Source organism: Podarcis cretensis (assembly GCF_951804945.1).
Source record: "Podarcis cretensis genome assembly, chromosome: 10".
NCBI classification, from domain to species: Eukaryota; Metazoa; Chordata; class Lepidosauria; order Squamata; family Lacertidae; genus Podarcis; species Podarcis cretensis.
In genome coordinates this window covers 50,702,694-50,725,793 of record NC_137179.1, presented here as the reverse complement: position 1 = coordinate 50,725,793, position 23,100 = coordinate 50,702,694, and the positions used below count along the sequence as shown (strand labels likewise).

The 23,100-nt window shown below is 42.4% G+C and overlaps 1 protein-coding gene across 3 annotated transcripts in view; it reads left to right on the top strand.

Moving 5' to 3' along the window:
• TMEM117 (transmembrane protein 117) overlaps nucleotides 1-23,100 on the top strand; it is a 215,750-nt gene that overhangs the window by 153,841 nt on the left and 38,809 nt on the right. For all 3 annotated transcript variants that reach the window (XM_079994283.1, XM_079994284.1, XM_079994285.1), the window contains exon 6: nucleotides 17,650-17,809. In XM_079994283.1, coding sequence (XP_079850409.1) covers nucleotides 17,650-17,809 — 160 coding nt within the window. The remainder of the gene's footprint in view (nucleotides 1-17,649; nucleotides 17,810-23,100) is intronic.

Below are 23,100 nucleotides of genomic sequence, written 5' to 3'. Positions count from 1 at the left end.
AAGCATGACATCCCTTGAGGGGCCTTCTGGTAGTGTATGGACCTGCCCACCCATGATGATGATGATGATGATGATGATAATGATAGTAATAATATCCCAGGCAATTCTATTTTCTCCAAAGTTCAGAAAAGACAAAAAAAAACCCCTCAAAACTAATCACACAAATTCTAAATCCAGTCTCCAGTTTCTTAATGTTTCTGTTCGTTGTAATTGAGAATACAACGAATCCCATCCATTTTGTGACTGATATGCCCAATACAACAAAGAAACTCTAATATCTTTAAAAAAGTATTTATTATTTTCAGTTATATACATTTCAATAGTTTTACAGCCATTTTAACATTTCAAAACTCGACTTCCTTCCTCCTCTTTCTGCGGTTCCTTAAGTTTATTTTTATCGTTTTCCTGCATATTGTAAATTAACTTATTCTTTTATTCATCTACTTTAATTATATATTCTTATGAAACTGCAGGTTATTGCAGTAATCCTGCTAATGTCCTTACCTGTTTACAATTTGTTTGTAAATATTCAATAAACCATTTCCATTCTTTTATTTAAAAAGTGTGTTATCTTGATTTCTTATTTTTCTAGTAAGTTTCACAATTTCTGCACAGTCCATAGGTTTTTGTTTTATAAAATTTATTTAATTTTCAGATTTTGAAATTTACAAACAGTTATCAAACAACCAAAACAAATACAGAATTCCATAAATTCCCATGGACTTCCTCTGCCCCTTTGTGGGTCCATATGGACAAAAGTCCATTTTAATCCATTCGTCTTTCGTTGGGACTTCTTTCCATTTTGGGGCAAATAACACTATTACCGCTGTAGTTGCATACATGAATAAATTTCTATACTGTTTAGGTAGTTCTACCCCTATAATTCCCAGAAGAAAAGCATCTGGGTTTTTTTGTTTGTTTGTTTACAAATGTTATTTTAAACATCTTTTTCAATTCATCATATTTCATTCCCAGCAAGATTTAACCTTTCAATAAGACCAACACATATGATTAAAGTACCTTCTTTTTCTTTGCATTCCCTACACTTATTCGATTTTGATTTATACATTTTTCCCCAGTTTACTTGGTGTTAGATACCCTCTACATAACATTTTCACACAGCTTTCTCTTAAACCATAGCATGCTGTAAATTTTATATCTGTATCCCACAATCATTCGCACGCTTCCATATCCGTATTATAACCAACATCTATTGTCCAATGTATCGTTGAAGATTTTACTTGCTCATCCTTTGTCCCCCATTCCAGAAATATCTTACATTTTAGACAGCACTTTACATCCCAACACATCTCTCTCCCATTGGAGAAGGAACTCTAATATATTGTCTGTAGCCAACAGGTTTACACTATACTGGCTGTAGAAAAGAGGCCATAATCCAGAGTTTAAATTAAACTAGTTTTGGAAGCACGTTAAGCATAATGGGACATCTGTGCAATCAGTTCATTAGAGATGGTTATTGGCAAGTGGGAGTGGAACTTTTACAAGGCATTCCTATCGGAGCTCACTGGACTAAGATCTTTCTTGCAGGCTGTGACCCAGAGGCAATGTCAGCTGCTGCCATTAATATATCATGAAATATATTTGAATGTGAAAAGCTCTTTAATTAACTGTGTTTTATTAAAACTTTCAGAAAATTAGCAATAAAAACCTAGTAAGTTTTTTGGCAGGTTTTGGAGTATTGCAAAGGAAAGGATTTCCACTGTTTCATTTGACTATACAGTGGCACCTCGGGTTAAGAACTTAATTCGTTCTGGAGGTCCGTTCTTAACCTGAAACTGTTCTTAACCTGAAGCACCACTTTAGCTAATGGGGCCTCCCACTGCTGCCGCACCGCTGCAGCACAATTTCTGTTCTCATCCTGAAGCAAAGTTCTTAACCCGAGGTACAATTTCTGGGTTAGCGGAGTCTGTAACCTGAAGCGTATGTAACCTGAAGCATATGTAATCCAAGGTACCACTGTAGTATTTTTTAAAACAGTCCACAAAAGGCCTCTATTCTCCTATAAAAAGTTCATTTTGATCTCTTAATTTCGCTGCCATCTTTGCCATTTCTGTGTAGCCCATTACCTTCCAAAAGCCACTCTTCCTTTGTTGAGACCTGCTCTTTCCATTTCTGTGTATATAATATTCTAGCTGCTGTTGTCATGTGAATAAACAGTTTAGTCATCTTCTTTGGAACCTCTGTCCCTATTATGCCTGCAAGGGAGAGATTTTCAACCTTTCGGAGTCCATGGCTCTTTTGACCAACTACATTCTTTCTGCAGCACCCTTGTGGGAATCAGGAGTCCAGTTATGTCACCCCTTTGCCTGCAGTGCTGGTAGCCTCTCGCCCTTTTTCAAACACCCTTCCTTGTGGAGTGTTCCCTCAGCCTCCTCTCCTCTTCCGTCTCCTTGGGAGTCCTCCAGGCAGCCACTGCTGCTGCCCCTCGTCTCTGAGCTGCCCCCTGCTCCAAAGAAAGGTGCTCCCTCACAATGCCCCATAGGGGCCTGAGAAGCACCCACTGGCCAGCCCCAGAGGCACCATTTGTTTGGGGAGCTTGCAGCCAGGGCTGCTGCAACAAACAGCTGTGCAAGCCTTTGGGAAGCAGAGATGCAAGGGGACACCAGAGGAGGGAGGGAAGGAAAGAGGGACAGAGGCCAGTGTTGCCCACATCTCCTGTAACCACCATTCAAGGCACCCCAGGGTGCCATGGCACACTGGTTAAAAACCACTGCTGTAAGGAAAGCTTCTGATATTTGGGGAATAGTCCATTTGAACATTTTCTAAATTTATAAAGCACAGAATGAACTCAGGCTTGCTAGAGAGGTTAAAAGCAACAAAAAAGGCTTTTATGGGTATGTTCGTAGCAAAAGGAAGAACAAAGAAACAGTGGGGTCACTCAGAGGAGAAGATGGTGAAATGCAAACAGGGGACACAGAAAGGGCTGAACTCCTCAATGCCTTCCTTGCCTCAGTCTTCTCCGATAAAGAAAACAATGCCCGACCTGAAGAATTTGGAGCAAATGATTCAGCAGAGGAAACACAGCCCAGAATAACTAAGGAGATAGTACAAGAATACTTGGCTAGTTTAGATGTATTCAAGTCTCCAGGGCCAGATGAACTGCATCCAAGAGTATTAAAAGAACTGGCAGATGTGATCTCAGAACCACTGGCAGTCATCTTTGAGAATTCCTGGAGAACAGGCGAAGTCCCGGCAGACTGGAGGAGGGCAAATGTTGTCCCTATTTTCAAAAAGGGGAAAAGAGAGGACCCAAATAATTACCGCCCAGTCAGTCTGACATCAATACCAGGGAAGATTCTGGAGCAGATCATTAAGCAAACAGTCTGTGAGCACATAGAAAGGAATACTGTGATCACCAATAGTCAGCATGGATTTCTGAAAAATAAGTCATGTCAGACTAACCTGATCTCGTTTTTTGACAGAATTACAAGCCTGGTAGATGAAGGGAACGCAGTGGATGTAGCCTACCTTGATTTCAGCAAGGCATTTGACAAGGTGCCCCATGATATTCTTGTAAAGAAGCTGGTAAAATGCGGACTTGACTATGCTACCACTCAGTGGATTTGTAACTGGCTGTCTGACCGAACCCAAAGGGTGCTCATCAATGGTTCCTCTTCATCCTGGAGAAGAGTGACTAGTGGGGTGCCACAGGGTTCTGTCTTGGGCCCGGTCTTATTCAACATCTTTATCAACGACTTGGATGATGGACTCAAGGGCACCCTGATCAAATTTGCAGATGACACCAAACTGGGAGGGGTGGCTAACACCCCAGAGGACAGGATCACATTTCAAAACGACCTTGACAGATTAGAGAACTGGGCCAAAACAAACAAGATGAATTTTAACAGGGAGAAATGTAAAGTATTGCACTTGGGCAAAAAAAAATGAGAGGCACAAATACAAGATGGGTGACACCTGGCTTGAGAGCAGTACATGTGAAAAGGATCTAGGAGTCTTGGTTGACCACAAACATGACATGAGCCAACAGTGTGACGCGGCAGCTAAAAAAGCCAATGCAATTCTGGGCTGCATCAGTAGGAGTATAACATCTAGATCAAGGGAAGTAATAGTGCCACTGTATTCTGCTCTGGTCAGACCTCACCTGGAGTACTGTGTCCAGTTCTGGGCACCACAGTTCAAGAAGGACACTGACAAACTGGAACGTGTCCAGAGGAGGGCAACCAAAATGGTCAAAGGCCTGGAAACGATGCCTTATGAGGAATGGCTAAGGGAGCTGGGCATGTTTAGCCTGGAGAAGAGGAGGTTAAGGGGTGATATGATAGCCATGTTCAAATATATAAAAGGATATCACATAGAGGAGGGAGAAAGGTTGTTTTCTGCTGCTCCAGAGAAGCGGACACGGAGCAATGGTTCCAAACTACAAGAAAGAAGATTCCACCTAAACATTAGGAAGAACTTCCTGACAGTAAGAGCTGTTCGACAGTGGAATTTGCTGCCAAGGAGTGTGGTGGAGTCTCCTTCTTTGGAGGTCTTTAAGCAGAGGCTTGACAACCATATGTCAGGAGTGCTCTGATGGTGTTTCCTGCTTGGCAGGGGGTTGGACTCGATGGCCCTTGTGGTCTCTTCCAACTCTATGATTCTATGATTCTATGATTCTTCATCAAATATAGCTATTTCTGGAGGTGAGGCTATAAGCAAGAAACAGAACGGGGCTAAAAGATGTGGGTCCCATTTGCGCCCAAATACATGCTGAAATTGACCCCACCCACAACAGATTGCTTGGTCATTTGAGCAGGATAGTGACTTACTTTTGATGCAACCCGATATCCTGATTTTTAACTTTGTAACCTCTGAGTAGAGTTCCTCCTGAGAACATATGACCTAAGCTTACAGATGTTACATTTCATCCTAGTGAGATGGTCTGGATCAAGGAAACAATCATTCCAGCCTCTCCAGGTATAATTCAGAAAACATAGCAAAACCAATTTGTACAGTTTGCTTGGTGATGTTCTTTCTTTTCATTAAAGGGGAAGGGAAAGAAAAACAAACTGTTTTTAAGAACTTAGAGAGCCACTCTTTTGAAGCAAATGGCTGTAAAAATTAAAAATCAGCTCTGCCATTTCCTGCAGTTGATGCTGAACAAAGTGGTAGAACTCATGTTTTATTGTATTACACTGATTAGAAAGAAACAATATTTTCTGCAAATGATACAGCATAGGATGGGTCAAAAGTATCCCACAGTTCCTCAGTGTAATGTTCACCACGCCTTCCTAGGGTGAACTGCTCCACACTTTTGAGTCATCATTCATCTAGGCTACTAAAATATAATCTGAATATTTCTCTCCGTGAATCATTTTTCAAATTGCTTTCTGCTGGAGTTTAGTCATTAAGTTTCATTTTGGCAGCTGAACAGGGGAAAGAGTTCTAGAAAGCCTATAATTCACAGAAAGCTCAGGTTATCATTCCACACATGCTAGGGTAAGGACAGAGAATATTTTTCACAAGGAAAACCATGAACTTTTCATAGGCTGTTTCTCTATGTCACAGATAGGAAATGCTGGTATTTGCAAGTTAAAGCTTAAGGCTGAGGAGTTTAATTTAAATCAGCTGGTGTTTGAAATAGATAAACACTTTTCATTTGGGCAAATGATGGCCAATGCAAGTTCAAGGACACTTAAAAAAATATGGTGCTCTCTAAAATCTAATGTTTCACCATGTAATGTATTTACCTAATCTGATCCCCCCCCCCCGGCATAAACCTGTGTTTTATGCATACTCTAAGTGTTTCTCCACTGAATTAACATAAATATCATTTTTAGAATTTAATATGAATATTAATGAAAATAAGATCAAGTGACATTTGGCATTTTGAGTAATAACTAACAGCACCAAAAACCCAGTGCTCTAGTTCGGTTGCTTATAATTTTAATCTCAAATGACATGCAACTTAGTACTTCATAGTACCTGATGATATAAAATGTGTTACTTTATGCCTCATTACCTACTCATTTCATTTTTTTGTAAGCTTTGAAGGCCTTTTGAAATCCGCAGCAAAACTTTTAATTTCAGTAACTATGCAGCAGACCTCAAAGATTCACCGGAATGTCATTTAGTGCCAAAGTGATTTTCAAGTTCAGTTAACAAATAAAAATGAAAATGAAATGAATTCACACATATTAGGATTCATAAAAGGGGAGAAGACCACAAGTAAAGATCTAATCTTTCTACCAGTGTGTTCAACTATTGACTCTGAACTAATGGACTCTGTCCATCTTAAAGGTATGAACCTTAGGAAATGAAATCTGTCACACAGAACATGGGTCATTAGTTGGGCTACAGCATTTGATTTCTTCCCTGAAAGCAGATGGAAGAGGGGAGAAAATGCAATAAATGTATATCAGGTGCAAATATATGTACAGTGGTAACTTGGTTCTCAAACCTAATCCATTCTGGGAGTCCATTCGACTCCCGGGATGGTTCGGAAACCAAGGCATGGCTTCCAATTGGCTGCAGGACCTTCCTGCACTCAATTGGAAGCCGCGGAAGCCGCGTCAGAAGTTCGGCTTCCGAAAAATGTTAGCAAACCGGAACACTCACTTCCGGGTTTGCGACGTTCGGGAGCCAATTTGTTTGGGAACCAAGCTGTTCGAGTACCTAGGTACAGTGGTGTAGCGTGGGTTGTCAGCACCCGGGGCAAGGCAAGTAATTTGCGCCCCCTAACCCGTGGATTTGCGCCCCCTAACCCATGGATTTGCGCCCCCTAACCCTAACCCCCAGATGTTGCGCCCAGTGCGGCCGGCCCCCCCTGCACCCCCCACGCTACGCCACTTCCTACGTACCACTGTATATGAAAGTTACTGCTTTTCAGCCTAACCTACTTCACAGGGGATTAAATGAGGAGGGGAAGAACAATGAAAGGTGAGAAATAAATGCAATAATTAAAATAAATAACTAAATGTATGGTTTCTGAGACGCGGGTGGTGCTGTGGTCTAAACCACTGAGCCTAGGGCTTGCCGATTGGAAGGTCGGCGGTTCGAATCCCTGCGACGGGGTGAGCTCCCGTTGCTCAGTCCCTGCTCCTGCCAACCTAGCCGTTCGAAAGCACGTCAAAGTGCAAGTAGATAAATAGGTACCGCTCCAGCAGGAAGGTAAATGGCGTTTCCGTGTGCTGCTGTCTGTGGACAAATGCCAGCTCCCTCAGCCTATAGAGCGAGATGAGCACCACAACCCCAGAGTCGTCCGTGACTGGACCTAATGGTCAGGAGTACTTTTACCTTTACCTATGCTTTTAAAATTAAAACATAATGCATCAGTCTGCAGTAGCCTCTGCTCTTTTTATTTTTATTTACGTTTTATTCAGCAGTTCTTGTGAGAGACTTCTTCCACCATCACACCATCATTTACAAAAACTGCACCAAATTATATTGTGTTTTCAGGATTTAAGATGTAATTTGCCACGCAGATGCAATTTTCTTAGTGAGTATCAAAGCTGGGCAATGAGACGTTTAGATGCGCATCTATGTGAATGAACGAGAGGTTTGTTTATGGAGCAGATTCATATTCTCCATTTCAAGGACAGTCCTCAAAGTGGCTGACAACATTTACGAACTTAAAACAGAGCCCCTAAAAACTGCACACTTGAAACAACAGCAACCAGCTTTGCTGAAGCAGGAGTTTGCTTCTGATGTTCTTCCCCACAGGACAGAGGATGTGGCCCTGAGTTGGGGGTTGGGGGCTATCCAACTTGAACAGTCTTCACCTGCGCCGATTTACAGAGCGCAATGTGACAGGTCCCTGTACTCCTGAGGTTCTTACGATCTGAAAGTCAACCTCAGGGAAAGAACATAGGAAAGGAAATGGAAACAAGAATAAACAGAAAAAGTACATTGCACATGCTTAGTTACAGGCATTGCCCTTGAAGAAATAATATTTTTGTTTGTTTTTCTAATTTGCTGTACATCACGTAGAGGTGATTTATATATCGAGCATGAAGGAACAGGGTGAAAAGTAAAGTAAGGACAAAAAACACTCTGTATCACCTCAAGATGCCATCGTCAGGGAGCCAACAAGGAAGGCAGGTCATTCACAGATCAGAGAAAGAGAGTCAACCGCTTGCGTCTTGAGGCCCCAAACCAGCCCCCCATGAAATAACTACACATGGACCCAGAATTAAGGTTGATGGGTAACATTAAGGCCACAACTTTACTGATTGCTAATTAAATGTGAGTGGTATTGGCATAGGCATGGACTGAAGACTATAATGGACTATGGCCCCAGTTGACAGAGTCTATGTAGGTAAACCCATCAGGGCAGCAACATCGGGGTTTTGCCCGAGAGAAGCTTACCGTGAGGTTCCGCGAGGGAGCCAGTGTGGTGTAGTGGTTAAGAGCGGTAGTCTCGTAATCTGGTGAACAGGGTTCGCGTCTCCGCTCCTCCACAAGCAGCTGCTGGGTGACCTTGGGTTAGTCACACTTCTTTGAAGTCTCTCAGCCCCACTCACCTCACAGAGTGTTTGTTGTGGGGGAGGAAGGGAAAAGGAGATGGTTAGCCGCTTTGAGACTCCTTAGGGTAGTGATAAAGCGGGATATCAAATCCAAACTCTTCTTCTTCTTCTTCCTGTGATCCTGGCATGGCCCTAGCCCATCAAGCGGATTTGGAAGAGATCTGGGACCCCCAGATTCCTTTAACGGAATAGCTTTTGATCATTGAGGGGCATGTAATGGCCACACCTCCCCTCCACACACAAAATTAAGCCAATGCCTAATCGCCAAACCTGGAAAGTTGTGACGATTTCTAAGGTGGTAGGCAAAAAAACCAAGTGGCCAGTGCCAATTTGACAAATGGATAAATATTCCTACTTGGCCCCTGTCCCAAGACAGGTGACTCACACATTGTCCAATGCAAGGCAGGGAGCCTACACTAAGGGAGGGAGGGTGGGTGTTCAGCAGCGCCAATCAGGTGCCTAGGACACTCTTGCGCTGATGCTTATATAATTCCTTAACCACCCCCACCCCTTTCCTGATTGGCTGTGACCGTGATGCCTATTTAGAGAAATGAAACCTAGACCTAGAAACGAAACCTATTTAGTCAGGGGTGTGTCCAGGGGCCCAGTCGCAAGAAGGACCGCCTTCTGAGAACGATCCCATTTGGCTAACATAAAATTGGTTTATTAAGGAAGCAGAACAGAGAACACACAGAGACTTCTACGGGTTGCTCCTGTCTAGATGAAGCAGTTGTCAGGACTGGCTTGTAACTCTCTCTTCAATTCCTAGCCCTCTAGGTCAGGCCCCTCCCTCTGTCTACAGCAAGCCTCAAGGGACCCTCTCTGTGTCTGCCTGGCTCTCTGCTCAGCAATTTGCAATAGATGCCTCGTTCTGCGAGTGGGTCGGCAGGCTGTCTTGCAGGCTGTTGACAGAGAAGTTGTCAGGGTGGCTCTGTGGTAGAACTCCCAAGTCTGATTCGCTGTGTTGGGGCACCTGCCAGTTTCCTCCTCTTCATCATCCTTCAAGCTCCCAGCCTCCAGTACTTTCCAGCTCTTCCCCTCCTCTGTGGCCGGTTTCCCACCACCAGGAGCCAGGATTGAAATCCTCCGGGCTTACCTGGGAGGCTTTTGGTTCAGCAGCTTCCAGCATTTCTCATCCAGCCAGTCCCTGAAAGCCATTCAATATTACCCTGTTCCACCATCCCTCTCTGCTTTTAGACTAGCTATCTGGTTAGAGATCTCTACAGAGCATGTGTGTCTTAGATGACCACGAGTATGAGAATAAATGAAAATAATAAATAATTTTTGAAAACTGGCACCACTACACTGGCCTCTGTATTCCCCACCCGCTTCTGATTTAAGGTTACATTCTTGACAATGTCTTTCCTCATTCTGCACCACATTATTAGAATACTTGGAGAATTTCTTTAATTATTGTAGTAAAGGCTCTGTTCTAGGAGCAATGAATTAGATTACATTTCCAAATAATTAAAATTGAAGTATTTATTGTGAGCTCATTTGATGCAAAGTTCCTTCAATTATTGGGTTACATAAAGAGGTAAGAATAAAGGATAATTATTTTTTATGGGTAATTTATAATAAGGATAGTAAATGGGTATATGTGATTAAGATGAATAGATTGTAATTGAATGGTTGTGTGTTGGATGGGGTATTTATATATGCAATTTATACAAGTCTGAAATTAATTCATTAATTGATTAATTAATTAATTAAAATGCATTCCCCTCAATCTAGCAGAAGAGAAAGGAATGAGTTGTTGCTGCCATGGATACAGAATGCTTGCGAAAAGTTAATGGAGAAACTATTCATTGGAATGGGCAACACTAATCATTGTCTTTCTTTAAGACCATCTAATCTAAGATGGCAATTAAAACCTGCTGCCTTACAGCAGAATGCCTGTGGCTAAGGGAGCCCCAGATAGACTTTTCTAAGGGTTTTTTTTTTTTCCTTTTCATTCTGTTTTTTATTTTCATTGCTTCTGAGCAGAGGTGGAGAGTGGGGGGAAAGAGATGTGCCTTTGTGACCATCATAAGGACCAACCCATTTCTCACTCTGCAATGCCAATTTCAACAGGGAACAGGAAGAAGTGGTTGTTACTGAGCCTAGTTCTCTGTACATCTAACAGAGCCTTCTCTGTCCTGATGCCATCCAGATGTTTAGGTCTACAACTCCCATCATCCCCTGGCATTGGCCATGCAGGCAGGCTAAGGTGGACAGGTCCTGTAGCAACATTTAAGAGCATAAGAACATAAGAAGAGCCTACTGGATCAGGCCAATGGCCATCTAGCCTAGCATCCTGCACTCACATCCTGTACCAATGGTCCATCTACTCCAACATCCAGTACCAACCAGATGTGTGTGAGAAGCATCCAATATGTAGGGCACCAGGTGGAGGAAGAATGAACTCTGACCAAAGACTACGAGTGGAGATCCGCTATAAGGCTTTCTGCTCAAAATATTGTATCTGTTCACAGCCCCCAATCCACGTTGTAATTTGATATATGTGTGTACTCAGGTGTGAGTCCCATTGGATGCAGGTAAGTGGACATAGGATTGCAGCCTCCTAAACACGTTTAACCAAGTCATACTGAACTCAGTGGGACTTGCGTTCTGAGCAAATATGCTCAGGCTTCCTCTGTACAGTCAGTAGTTTTGCTACCAAGCAAACAGTGTAATCCAGAAATCAATGTGCACTCGGATGCGCCTGCAGTGGTCCCATTTCATTTCAATGAAGGGAGCTAACCCATGCATGCAGATAAATGTGCGCACCTTGGCTCTTCTAATTGAAAAGAAGCCACTCGGATCAGGAGAGCTTTGTATGCATCTGAGTTTTCACCAAGAGAACAGATCATCAAATGAAGGTGAAAAATGTGTCAAAGGAACGAGGGATAAAACAGGCAAAAGAAAAGACAGTGGCATTTGGACATGACACGTAATAGCACATTGTGCTCAGTGGTTATTGTTTGCTGCAAAATTGTTCATCGGAGTCGGTTCTAGTTCTGGAATGAAAACATGAAAGGCAAAAATTCTTTCCTCCGGCTTGCAAAACGTTTTCTAAGTATCGAGAACAGCAACATCAAACCTGGCCTTACGCAAGCTTTTATTTCCACAGTGCACTATTTAAAGCTTCCAACGTGGTTATGAAAGACTGTGCATGATAAATTGCTACCATGCAGATATTGTATTCAACATGAATGTATAATATTTTTTTTCCAGTGAGACAGAAGTGTGTGATATATTAATTTGGGGGCTGTTGACTTTAATGGATTTAATTGGTTGGTGAATTGACTTTGATTAATTGATGGGGATGAGCTTGAAGGGCACATTTGTTTATCTTCAAAAACTATTTGGGCTGTGGTGTGTTATAAGGAATGAAACAGAAATTATTTTAAAAATGGCTTTGCTTTGTGGGCTAAGCAGTCCTAAGAGGGTCTAGGGAGGCATGAAGTAGGAGATTCTTCACCATATGAGCAGTCTTGCTGGCTCTCTCTGGCCTCTCACCAGGGCCAAAGGTGAGGGTAATCATTCCCCCCCCCCTTCTTTTTGCTGCAGCAGCTCAACAGACCTGGATTAGGCTCCTTTCCCAGGAATAGAGTGCCCTTGTAGCCAGTACAGTGGTACCTCGGGTTACATACGCTTCAGGTTACAGACTCTGCTAACCCAGAAATAGTGCTTCAGGTTAGGAACTTTGCTTCAGGATGAGAACAGAAATTGTGCTTCTTCCTCTGCTCCTCCCAACAGAGAAGAAGTAAGGCTAGAGAAGCTTCTCAGTTTTCCAGAAGGTAATTGATGTCAGAGGAGATGACAGAAGGAGCTAACAGTTGAACTCTGTGTACCCCTTTCCTAACCCAGGGCTTGGGAAATGGTTCCATGAAGGGTAAGCAAAGATCCCACAATAGGAATGAGGTGTACAGCAACCCACTGTGTGCTTGGGTTCTGGTTTAGAAAAAGGAAGTATGTGACAAAGTTTGCTTCACTGAACATCACCTTTGCTTGATAGTTAATCCAATGAAAAATATTTAATCAAGTGCACAGCCCTACACTAATTCTATAGTTTTCATATTAAAATTCTCAGTGGCATTGTACACTTATTTGCCTATGTTTCCCTCTTAATCCATAAACACGTTATTCTTTGGAGCTTGTTTTCACGTATTGCTAAGTCAAGCCATAGTTTAGTGTGAACACACAAATTCTCCTGGGTCTTTGTAGCTGTGATGTGGCATCTAAACTAAAGTTAGTCTTAGTTTGTAATCCTAACCCAGTCTCATGGTTAAACTGTCTCCTCCTTAACCATGAACCAAGCCAAGGTTTGCTCTTGGTTAGAACTTGTGCTTAAGGAGAAGAGAACTTAACCATGAGTCCAGATTCAGACAGCACACTAAGACATACATTGGCTTAGCTGCCATGCCTCACTGAATTAAAGAGAGGAGCAAAGTGGGAGTAAACTACTATCATGTTCATATCATTTAATTCTATTAAGCTTTGTATATTAATAAACTGAGTGCTTCGTTTTTGGTTAAAATTGAGAGTCTTTGTTTTTTATTGTGTAAGCTTTACTCCCTAGTCCACTGGGATGCTACTGAGCAAAATTAGAACCAGGATTGGGAACCAATGGGTGTTAGTGCATTGGCCAGAGTTTTGCATGGTGATTGCTGATGTTGATTGGACCACAAGACTAACATCCAGGAGACAGCTTTTTTGCACAATCCCGGTAGTTTGGCTTACCATGCCACGAAACCAGATATCTGTGTGCATGCATCTATGTCCATGCACATATATTAAGATGGAAAGTTGACTATGTTTAGGGCCATACTTCTGGAATTTCCTGGACATATCCAGCATTCATCCATCGGAAATAGCATCTGGTCGGAAATTCCAAAAATTGGGGGAAATGTCGGAAGTGTTGATTTTTTGGTGAATTTATTATTATTATTATTTTTAAAAAAACATTTTTAGGGTTGTTTTTTTGCAAAAAACCACACCCCTCTCTCAAAAAAACTCAACAACTTTTGTGCCCAGAATTTCACTTTTTGTAATAACCCTAATTATGTTTCTCTGTTTTAAATGTGATATATGTGTGGTTAGCAGAGCAATTACTTATATTTTCTTATATGAATAAGTATACATAGCTCAATAAGGTCAAATACATGTAGGCATTGTGCAGACAACAACAAGAAAACCTGTGTATAGGCACATCTATTTTTGGATTAGATGGCCATTTCTGCTCCTGCAATTTTTTCGAATAATAAAGTTTAGCCACCATACTACGAGGGGGAAACGTACATTTCCAAATAATACAGCATACACTCAGTTCCTATGGCTAAAAACAAAACTGAGACGTCATACTTAAAACGAGGAAACTAGTCAAACTGGGGCTTTCATCTTGTCTCTTGATTTGAACAGATCATCAAAGCTCTAGTACGAAGATTTTGGCAGAGACAGGAGGGTTGCATTAGGCTTTGGAGAAAATGCTAAATTTAGCTGGATAAAAATTCTTGTAAGCAGGAGATAGGATGATATCTGCCTTCTTCAAAGGTCTTTCAATGACATCTGTGCTGTTTGCTAGCTCCTCCAGATGGCAACAAGAGTGCTCAAATGATAAAAGGATATTGCACCAATTTACATGGGCTGCCAATTTGTTGTTGAGCCCAGTTTAAAGTGCTGGACTTCACCTTTAAATCTCTTAAGTGGTTTGGGACCATGTTACCTGGAGGTCCTCCTGTACCTGTCTGAGCCTGAGGGAGCTTTATAATTAGCCTGGGAGACCCAGCTCTCTGACCCATCAATAAGACTTCTGTCACTAGGAATTAAAGGAGAACATACTAGTGATAGCCTCCACTGCTATTTATGCCAAAGCTGAAATGTGGAGAGCATAAATGGATTATGGTTGTTTTTTTGGGGTTTTTTAAGAAAAGAAGTAGGTGTATCTTCAAATGGTAAAGACCACAGGGTTCTTATTCAACATTAGATGCTCTATTTTAATTGAGTACTTTCTAGCTTCCCAGATAATATTGCATAATTGGCAAGGCTGAAATGCAATGTCAATATTTGGAAGTCTCCAGCCTCCTTTATCCAGTTTTCTAGACAAAATTCTCAGAGCCAATCTCAATCTCTTTGAAAAACAGAGAAATTGCCTTCTAACAATACAGTGACATTTTTATATATTCAATGAAATATCTACATGGTGGCATTATTTGCATAAGCGCTATATTGTTTGTCTCCTATTGCAACCCTTCCCTGTACATTTTTGCTGGATAATTTCTATTTCTATTTTAAATTTCAAAAGACAGTTCAAGCAACAACATTACTGACTCTGCATATATCATGCATTCATATCAGAACAGTAACTGGAGAATCTCCAAAGATTTAAGTGAGATGCACATAAAAGAATGAATAGTTCTGCATGGATGATTTGCCAGCAACCTTCCTTCAAACATGGCATATATGTTTTGCATGAAAAGTAACAAAGTGGTCAGAGTGACCCCAGGTGATTAGAGCTTCCAGGTGTTACTAGAAAACTTGCATATCATGACTCAAACATAGAGAGTAGAATCCAACCAAGTACTTCTGCTGGTGCAAGGATTTTTCGCTGCACAGTGAAAATTCCCCTCCTTTTCCTCTCCTTGTGTGTCAGGATCAAATTTGGGGAGGACATGGAGGTGTACCAGAAGAAGAAAGGAAGCGGTTCCATTGCACAAGTGCAAATCCTGCACTAGCAGAAGTACTTCATTGGATACTGCCCATAGCAATTTGCCTTAGACCAAGTGAGGCCTTTAGTCCACGAGCTTAGCATTGTGTACATTAACTGTCCTCTCCAAGTTTTCAATTTCCATTCCTACCTCAAGCTGCCAGGAATTGAACCTGGGTGACTTTTCGCAGGCAAGCAGATCCTCCAAGTTTGCCTATTCTCCAATGACAGTCCCAGATTTACAGAAGCAGTTCTGGTTTCCGATTTGATCCTGGGCTGTTCCGCTTTTCCTTAGGACGTACCTATTTTCACCGGAGAAATGTTAGAGGATATGACACATGCTGTAGCGGTGCTTTATATTATTCTGCTTTGTTTTGTATTTGATTCCTGCACACAGTCAAAATGTAGTCTCTAGGCATACATGACCATATTGCTGTTTGCTTTGTTTAGCCTCTGTCAGCATCTGCACTTGTGTGGGTTCTTTGGCACATTGATTTTCAGGAGCACTGAGCATTGGTCATCTGTGCAAACATCGAAGAAAACATGCTCAGTGTTTTCTCCTTTTCCCCTCTCAGAGAAAGAAATTAATGAGGGGGGAAACGCCTTAGAACAATTGTGAGAGGGCCAATTGGAGGCAGAAGCAAATATTGACTTGCTGACATTCTATTTATGCATATGCCCAGGCATTTATCTGCTCTGTAATAGCACATGTGCATTGACATCCAGAATTATTGTTTTCTCTTCCACTGTCTCAAACATTCTAAAGTGCATTGTGAAGAGGGATTCACAGCTATTATGCAGCAAGCCATTGTGTGGCAAAATGATGCGAATTCCGTAAATAATGTTGTTCCCCCCCCCCCAATAACCCTGGGTTTCATTTGTTAAATCAAGTATCTCTGTAATTTGAATTTTTGAAATGAATATGTTTACAACTGATTAATAGTGTGGAGGAAGTAGTAGCGCAGTAGTTTTAGCCTTTAATGCCTATAACTTTGTAAGTTTTTTTGGACTTCCTAAATAGTTGAAGCTCCAAAGGGTTGTGGCATACTTTCCAGCTTTTGTTCAAGGAAAGTTGGTGATCTTCACATGCACACAGTACTTTGAAAGTGCATGTCAGTACAGTGGTACCTCAGGTTAAGTACTTAATTCATTCCAGAGGTCTGTTCTTAACCTGAAACTGTTCTTAACCTGACGCACCACTTTAGCTAATGGGGGCTCCCACTGCCACTGTGCCACTGGAGCACGATTTCTGTTCTCATCCTGAAGCAAAGTAGTAGTATTTCTGGGTTAGTGGAGTCTGTAACCTGAAGCGTATGTAACCTGAAGCGTATGTAACCCGAGGTACCACTGTATGCTTTTCATTCTGTTTTTTATTCTGTTTTATCATTGACATTCTGTAATGTGTTTTTAATGCTGTACACCACCCAAGGATCTTTTGAGAAAGGGTGGGGATATAAATTGAAACAACAACAACCTTCCCCCAAAGAATCATGGAAACTGTAGTTAGTTGAGGGTGCTGAGAATTGTAGCTCTGTGGGGGTAAACTACAGCTCCCAAGATTCCCAGGATAGTGGATGTGAAGGGTTGATAGTATGAGGTTGATCGAGGGAGTGTGACTTGGACACAGTTCCAAGGGCCAGACAGAGATGCCTGGAGGGCCACACTTGGCCCACAGACTTGAGATTCCCCACCCTTTTCTTTCATATGTGGTGGACCTGTAAATGGGTAAAAGGGTATTGGGAAATAATCCATAATGAATTGAAAAAGAAAAGTTTCAAAGCACTTTAAAGAAAACCAGAGTCCTTTTTGTTGGGGATAATTCAGAAGGAAATTCCCAGGTGTCAAAAAGGTTATTTATGTATGCCACCACTTCAGCCCATGTTTTGTTAGCCCAAAAATGGGAAACAAGTGAAATCCCAATTAAAAAAGAATGGCTACTTAAACTGATAGAATATGTGCAGCTTGCAGACCTAACATATAGAATAAGAGCACAAGAATAACATACGTTTAAAGAAGATTGGAAAATGTTTATTGAATATATGGGGGGAAATTGCGTACACTTGAAAACATTGGCAGCATTAAGATAAATTCAACACTGTAAATAAGTTATGATGGATGTAACAATGGAATAGTGAATGGTTTAGTTTATGTAAAATATGCAGGGATTTATATTATGCAAAATGAACCATGGAAAGAGAAGAAGGGAAGTCACTGACATTTTAAGGATGTTTAAATGAACATTCTAAATTGTAAAACAGAAAATTTAATTTAAAAAATGTGTGTGTGTGTAGATATGAGAGATTCCCTGCCCCTGTTTTAAAAGAAGGTCAACCAGCAATTTCAAGTGGATAAAAAACATCATCCTTTAAAAGCATTTGCAAGATAGATAAAAGCAACCTTGTAATTCCACCCATCCTCTGCAGGCACACACACACACTGTGATTTGATGACCTCTTTTCTGCTTTCTCCATTCAGGACAGTTCTGTTTACTTTGACCTCAGTGGTTGTGCTTGTCATCACAACTGACTGGATCAGCTGGGACAAGCTGAACCGTGGATTCCTGCCAAGCGACGAGGTTTCGCGGGCCTTCTTGGCTTCCTTCATCTTAGTGTTTGACCTTCTGATTGTCATGCAGGTACATTGTCTCAATATTTCTTCCAGGGATTGCTGAAGTTGCTTTCTTGCTAGAGTCCCCCCACTCCAGCCTCTGCTGTTCTGCCAAGGCTTTATAAAGTCAAATAAATGTTTGTTTCACAGCCGCTATTAATAGGTTTGCATTACATCAGTGTTCTCTGGTGGGGGGGGGGAGGCTTTAAAAGCTACTTGGTTTTTGTTTATTAAAAAAAAAATCTGATTATTGCCAGCTTTGTTTTGCCAGGGTTTTGTGACTGTAGAAATGGGCAGCTGCCGTTTGCCAAAATGGAATGAAAGAAAAGGAGGAAATAAAAGGGAAGTTGTTTGTGATAAAAAGGCCTCCATTGTGAGGATGCACTAACATACCGAGGCAAGGTTTACAAAACTATCAATGTACAATCTGTGGTTATGTGGAATTAACAACCGTTCTCAACAGGCAGTCTTTCCCCCCTTTGTGCCAGCAAATTCTCACCCAGTCTAGCGGCAGCTTGTTGTGTCAGATTTCTTCCTACCAACCAGTGTTTCTAAGGAGATAGTTTTTTGTAGACCATCCAGGCTTGCTCTTTCAAATTTCACTGCTACATTGGGAGTCCTGCACAAGAGAAGAGCAAAAATGTCTTCATGTGGCCTTTCAACTCTGCCACTATTTGAATATTCACACACAGACACACATAGGGCTCTGGCAGACAAAGTAAGAATTTTCTTTGGTTTCAATTGACTTTTTTTGTCACTGACTATTTAGAGTAGAGTTTGCCAATGTAGAGGGACACGGGTGGCGCTGTGGGTTAAACCACAGAGCCTAGGACTTGCTGATCAGAAGGTCAGCGGTTCGAATCCCCGCGCGGGGTGAGCTCCCGTTGCTCGGTTCCTGCTCCTGCCAACCTAGCAGTTCGAAAGCACGTCAAAGTGCAAGTAGATAAATAGGTACCGCTCCGTCGGGAAGGTAAACGGTGTTTCCATGTGCTGCTCTGGTTCGCCAGAAGCGGCTTAGTCATGCTGGCCACATGACCCAGAAGCTGTACGCTGGCTTCCTCGGCCAATAAAGCGAGATGAGCGCCACAACCCGTCGTCTGCGACTGGACCTAATGGTCAGGGGTCCCTTTACCTTTACCTTTGCCAATGTAGTGCCCTCAAGATGTTGTTGGACAACATCTCCCACCATCCCTGATCATTGGCCATTCTGACTGGTGTTTGTGGGGGGTGGAGTCAACCACATGAGGAGGCCCATGGTATATCTACCACTTAGCTTCTAACCATGGTGGCCTTAGAGTCAATGTAGTTGGCAGAGATTGGTGGGTTGGTGAAGGCAGGGTTGTGTTGCTCACTTGGCTTCCTGATGGTGAGCATTGCTGCCAAGGGGAGAAGGGGCAAGGCATAGGGAGCTTAGCACAGTGTGGATGTGGCAGCTGCTGCTGGCAGTGTATCAGAACAAGTGTCAGCCATAAGATCTTCTCTCATTAACCTCGGGATCTTGTAGTCAGGAAAACTGGTGGGGAAACTGTTTCTTCCTTGTGTTTCTTCATAGTGGAATATGTCTAAGCCATCTCCAATCTCGTTCTACTCACCATTTGTGGTCTGGATTGAGTAGGTTGTTCTGTAGGTGGCAGCTGTGAGGGTGGTTCAGAGGGTTAGACCCAGTGGCATAGCGTGTGTTGCCAGTGCCCAGGGCCATGTGGAGGAAGTTGAGAGGGAGGGTGATGGATAGAGTACTCATGCACATTCAACTGCCCAGCAGTCTCCACATCACCCAAGAGATTGCAGCTGCAGAGATAAGAAAAGAGTTATTTGGTTGTTTGGAGATGTCACTTCCTAGTTCACATGGAGAAGCCATGTTCAATGGAGCCCAGCTCTGTGCCCCCGGTACACCACTGGTTAGACCAGCCCTTGCCAATGTGGTTTCCCTTCAAATGTTTTGAACTACAACTCCCAGCACCTGCTGGCTGGTCCAAGACACCTGGAGGGCAAAAACTGAGTTGGCCTTTTTTCTCCCAACCATCCCGTGCTTCTATCCTTCAGTGCAGTTCTACTGAGAATGCCAAAGCAATATGTGATGTAATGGTTGGTTCCAGTAGGCAGAAACCTGGCTTAATAGTATGCCTCTGAACTTTGGTTTAATGGGGGAAACTATGAAAGTGACGCAGGTGGCGCTGTGGGTTAAAGCCTCAGTGCCTAGGGCTTGCTGATCGAAAGGTCGGCGGTTTGAATCCCTGCGGCGGGGTGCGCTCCCGCTGCTCGGTCCCAGCGCCTGCCAACCTAGCAGTTCGAAAGCACCTCCGGGTGCAAGTAGATAAATAGGGACCGCTTACCAGCGGGAAGGTAAACGGCGTTTCCGTGTGCGGCTCTGGCTCTGGCTCTGGCCAGAGCAGCGATGTCACGCTGGCCACGTGACCCGGAAGTGTCTCCGGACAGCGCTGGCCCCTGGCCTCTTAAGTGAGATGGGCGCACAACCCCAGAGTCTGTCAAGACTGGCCCGTACGGGCAGGGGTACCTTTACCTTTACCTTATGAAAGTGTGACCATCTCTTTTACAACGTGATGCAGTTTTCCTTCCACTTTTGTTTTGCTTCCCCAACCCACTCTTCACATTGTGTTTAATAAGATGCAAGAGAGCTTCTAACAGATGGATCCACTTTGTGTGGCCGCAATGAGAAACATGAATACGAATAGCCCCTACATTATCCTATGCAACACTGAATATCATTATACTGAAGGCACAGGATGCTGCCACCATTATTACTAAATCATTCCTTTGACTATGAAAAATGAAGTCACCACAATATGACCTTGAGGGTATCGAGCTAAGAGGGAAACTTCATTTGAAAATCCTTGGCTTCAGTGCTCCCTCATATATATATATATATATTACTGTGCAGAGTAAGTCTTAAGTTTAATTGCATTTTTGAATGATGTTTGCACAGCAGAGTTGTTATTTATTTAAAGATATTTATCCAGGATGCACACAATGGATGCACTCATCTTATTTACAAGGTGGCTCCGGCACCCGCAAATTGCCATTGCAATAAAGTTAGGCCGACTCAGGCTGGTATTAAATTACAGGTTGAAATAATAATAGTTGCAGTAAAGGCCTTCTAACCAAACTAGGGACCAACCAGAAGTGCCCTAAATGCTCATATAAATTTGGTTCAGTTGTACTGAGAACATTACTTTCCACTTGTGGATTATTTAATCTTATATAACAGGAGAAGCCAATGTGGTGGCTATCATATGGACTACAACTCCCATCATCCCTGAATAATCATCATTCTGTCAGGGCTGATGGGAGTTGTAGTCCAACATCTGGAGAGCACCGTATTGGCTACTCTTGCTACACACCATTTCCTGTGATTTCCTCCAAATTGTTACTACTTTATCTGCAACTAACTTTAGTAATAGAAACAGAACAGGACTGAGCCACAGTTTCTCAGTAAATAATTTCCGAACAGATTTTTTTTGAAAAGCAATATTTTTGAACTCCTGAATGAGGCTGTGGATCCAGTCTTAATATTGCTCAATATTAGTTTAATATTACTAACGGAAGCCATGAGCTTGGTCCCTAGTCCTCTCAGTCCTCTGCTTCCTTAATCCGCCAACATGAACTAATAATCATAGAGGATGATATCCAGAATTAGCCACCCTCAGAATACAGTCACTTAAAGCAATTAAGTAACAGAATCAAATTATTTAAGTCAATTGATTTCAGTGGGTCTCCTTGGCAATAAGTGTTGGCTGTCACCCAGAGTTTAATTCAACATTAAAGTGAGCCATATCCTCTCAAAACAAAAAAACAAAAAAAACCACACATTGTTGAAAATTTCCTTTGTTAAGCTGCTCCTAAACTATTGGACAATTTCAGTTCTCCCCTGGATAATGTTTGGCGAATTGTCCTCAACCCAATTTCACTGCCCAAAATAGCATGGGGGATTATGGGAGGCCATTTTCACTCAGCTGTAAGTACCAATCATCTAGAATTGGATCCAGATTTAAGTCAGTGGGTCTACTCTAAGGATGACTAAGTTTGAATCCAACCCCTAGTGTGCAAAAGTCATTCTCAGCATTGGGGGGGGGGATTGTTATACTAAATCCCTGCTGAAATGGTTAGGATTTGGTGTTTATTTCAGCCCAATATTCTTCTCGCTTTTCAACTCAGTACAATGCAACTATGACTGGCGCCATCGCAGCAACATTTTTGAAATGCATCATATCCCATCATGCAAGGCAATGGACCAAAAGTTGGGGGGTGAGGTTTTGGAGGCCAGGATGATACCGAGCCCCCAGCATATGCACACGTATAGGACCTGTTTTGCACTTGTGCAAGATCACTTCACTAGGCAGTGTATGTGAATATTGCATCCACATGAGGGTTCAACTGTATGAATCTTTCCAAATTTGTCAGCACCCTCCTGTATAGTTGTGATATCCTCATACTTTCCCCTATGCCATGGGGCCACACCAGGCAGTGAAGTACTTCTCTTGATGCTAAACAAGTGTATGTGCAGTTTGTGAAGAAGGCATAACAGATTTTTGTAGCTGCGCTTATATTTTTAACTATATTTTGTAGCTGTTTGCTCATCTCACTTTACAAGAATTATTGGCCTCAAGCTGATGGAGCCAATTTAAGTGCAAATATACTGTGTTCCAAATGTGCCACTATATACTCCGAGTGAGGGTGGGAGAGAAAACAGCTTTACCAATATGTAGGCAATACTGCATCAATTCTGCTTGATGCAAATTGATGTAGCGGCAAATAAACTTCTGGAATTTGTGTGTGGGCAGAAGCCATAGAGAGTCAGAACTGGAACAACTGGGACAACAGAGCTAAGGAATCTAAATGAACAACCAATATAAATTTCAGCTGTGGTCTCAAGCACATATTTACTTGAAACAGTTTGGATGCAAAAGAGGGTGAAAGTGGTCACAACCATGGATTTTTTTTCAGCCAAAACTCACCAGAAATCAGCTTTGGCACCTCCCATGTGAGGTATACCTGTATACCTGAAGGAGCGTCTCCACCCCCATCGTTCTGCCCGGACACTGAGGTTCAGTCCTGAGGGCCTTCTGGTGGCTCCCTCCCTGTGAGAAGCGAAGTTACAGGGAACCAGGCAGAGGGCCTTCTCGGTAGTGGCGCCCGCCCTGTGGAATGCCTACCCATCAGATGTCAAAGAAATAAACAACTATCTGACTTTTAGAAGACATCTGAAGGCAGCCCTGTTTAGGGAAGTTTTTAATGTTTGAATATTTATTCTGTTTTTAATGCTCTGTTGAAAGCCACCCAGAGTGGCTGGGGAAACCCAGG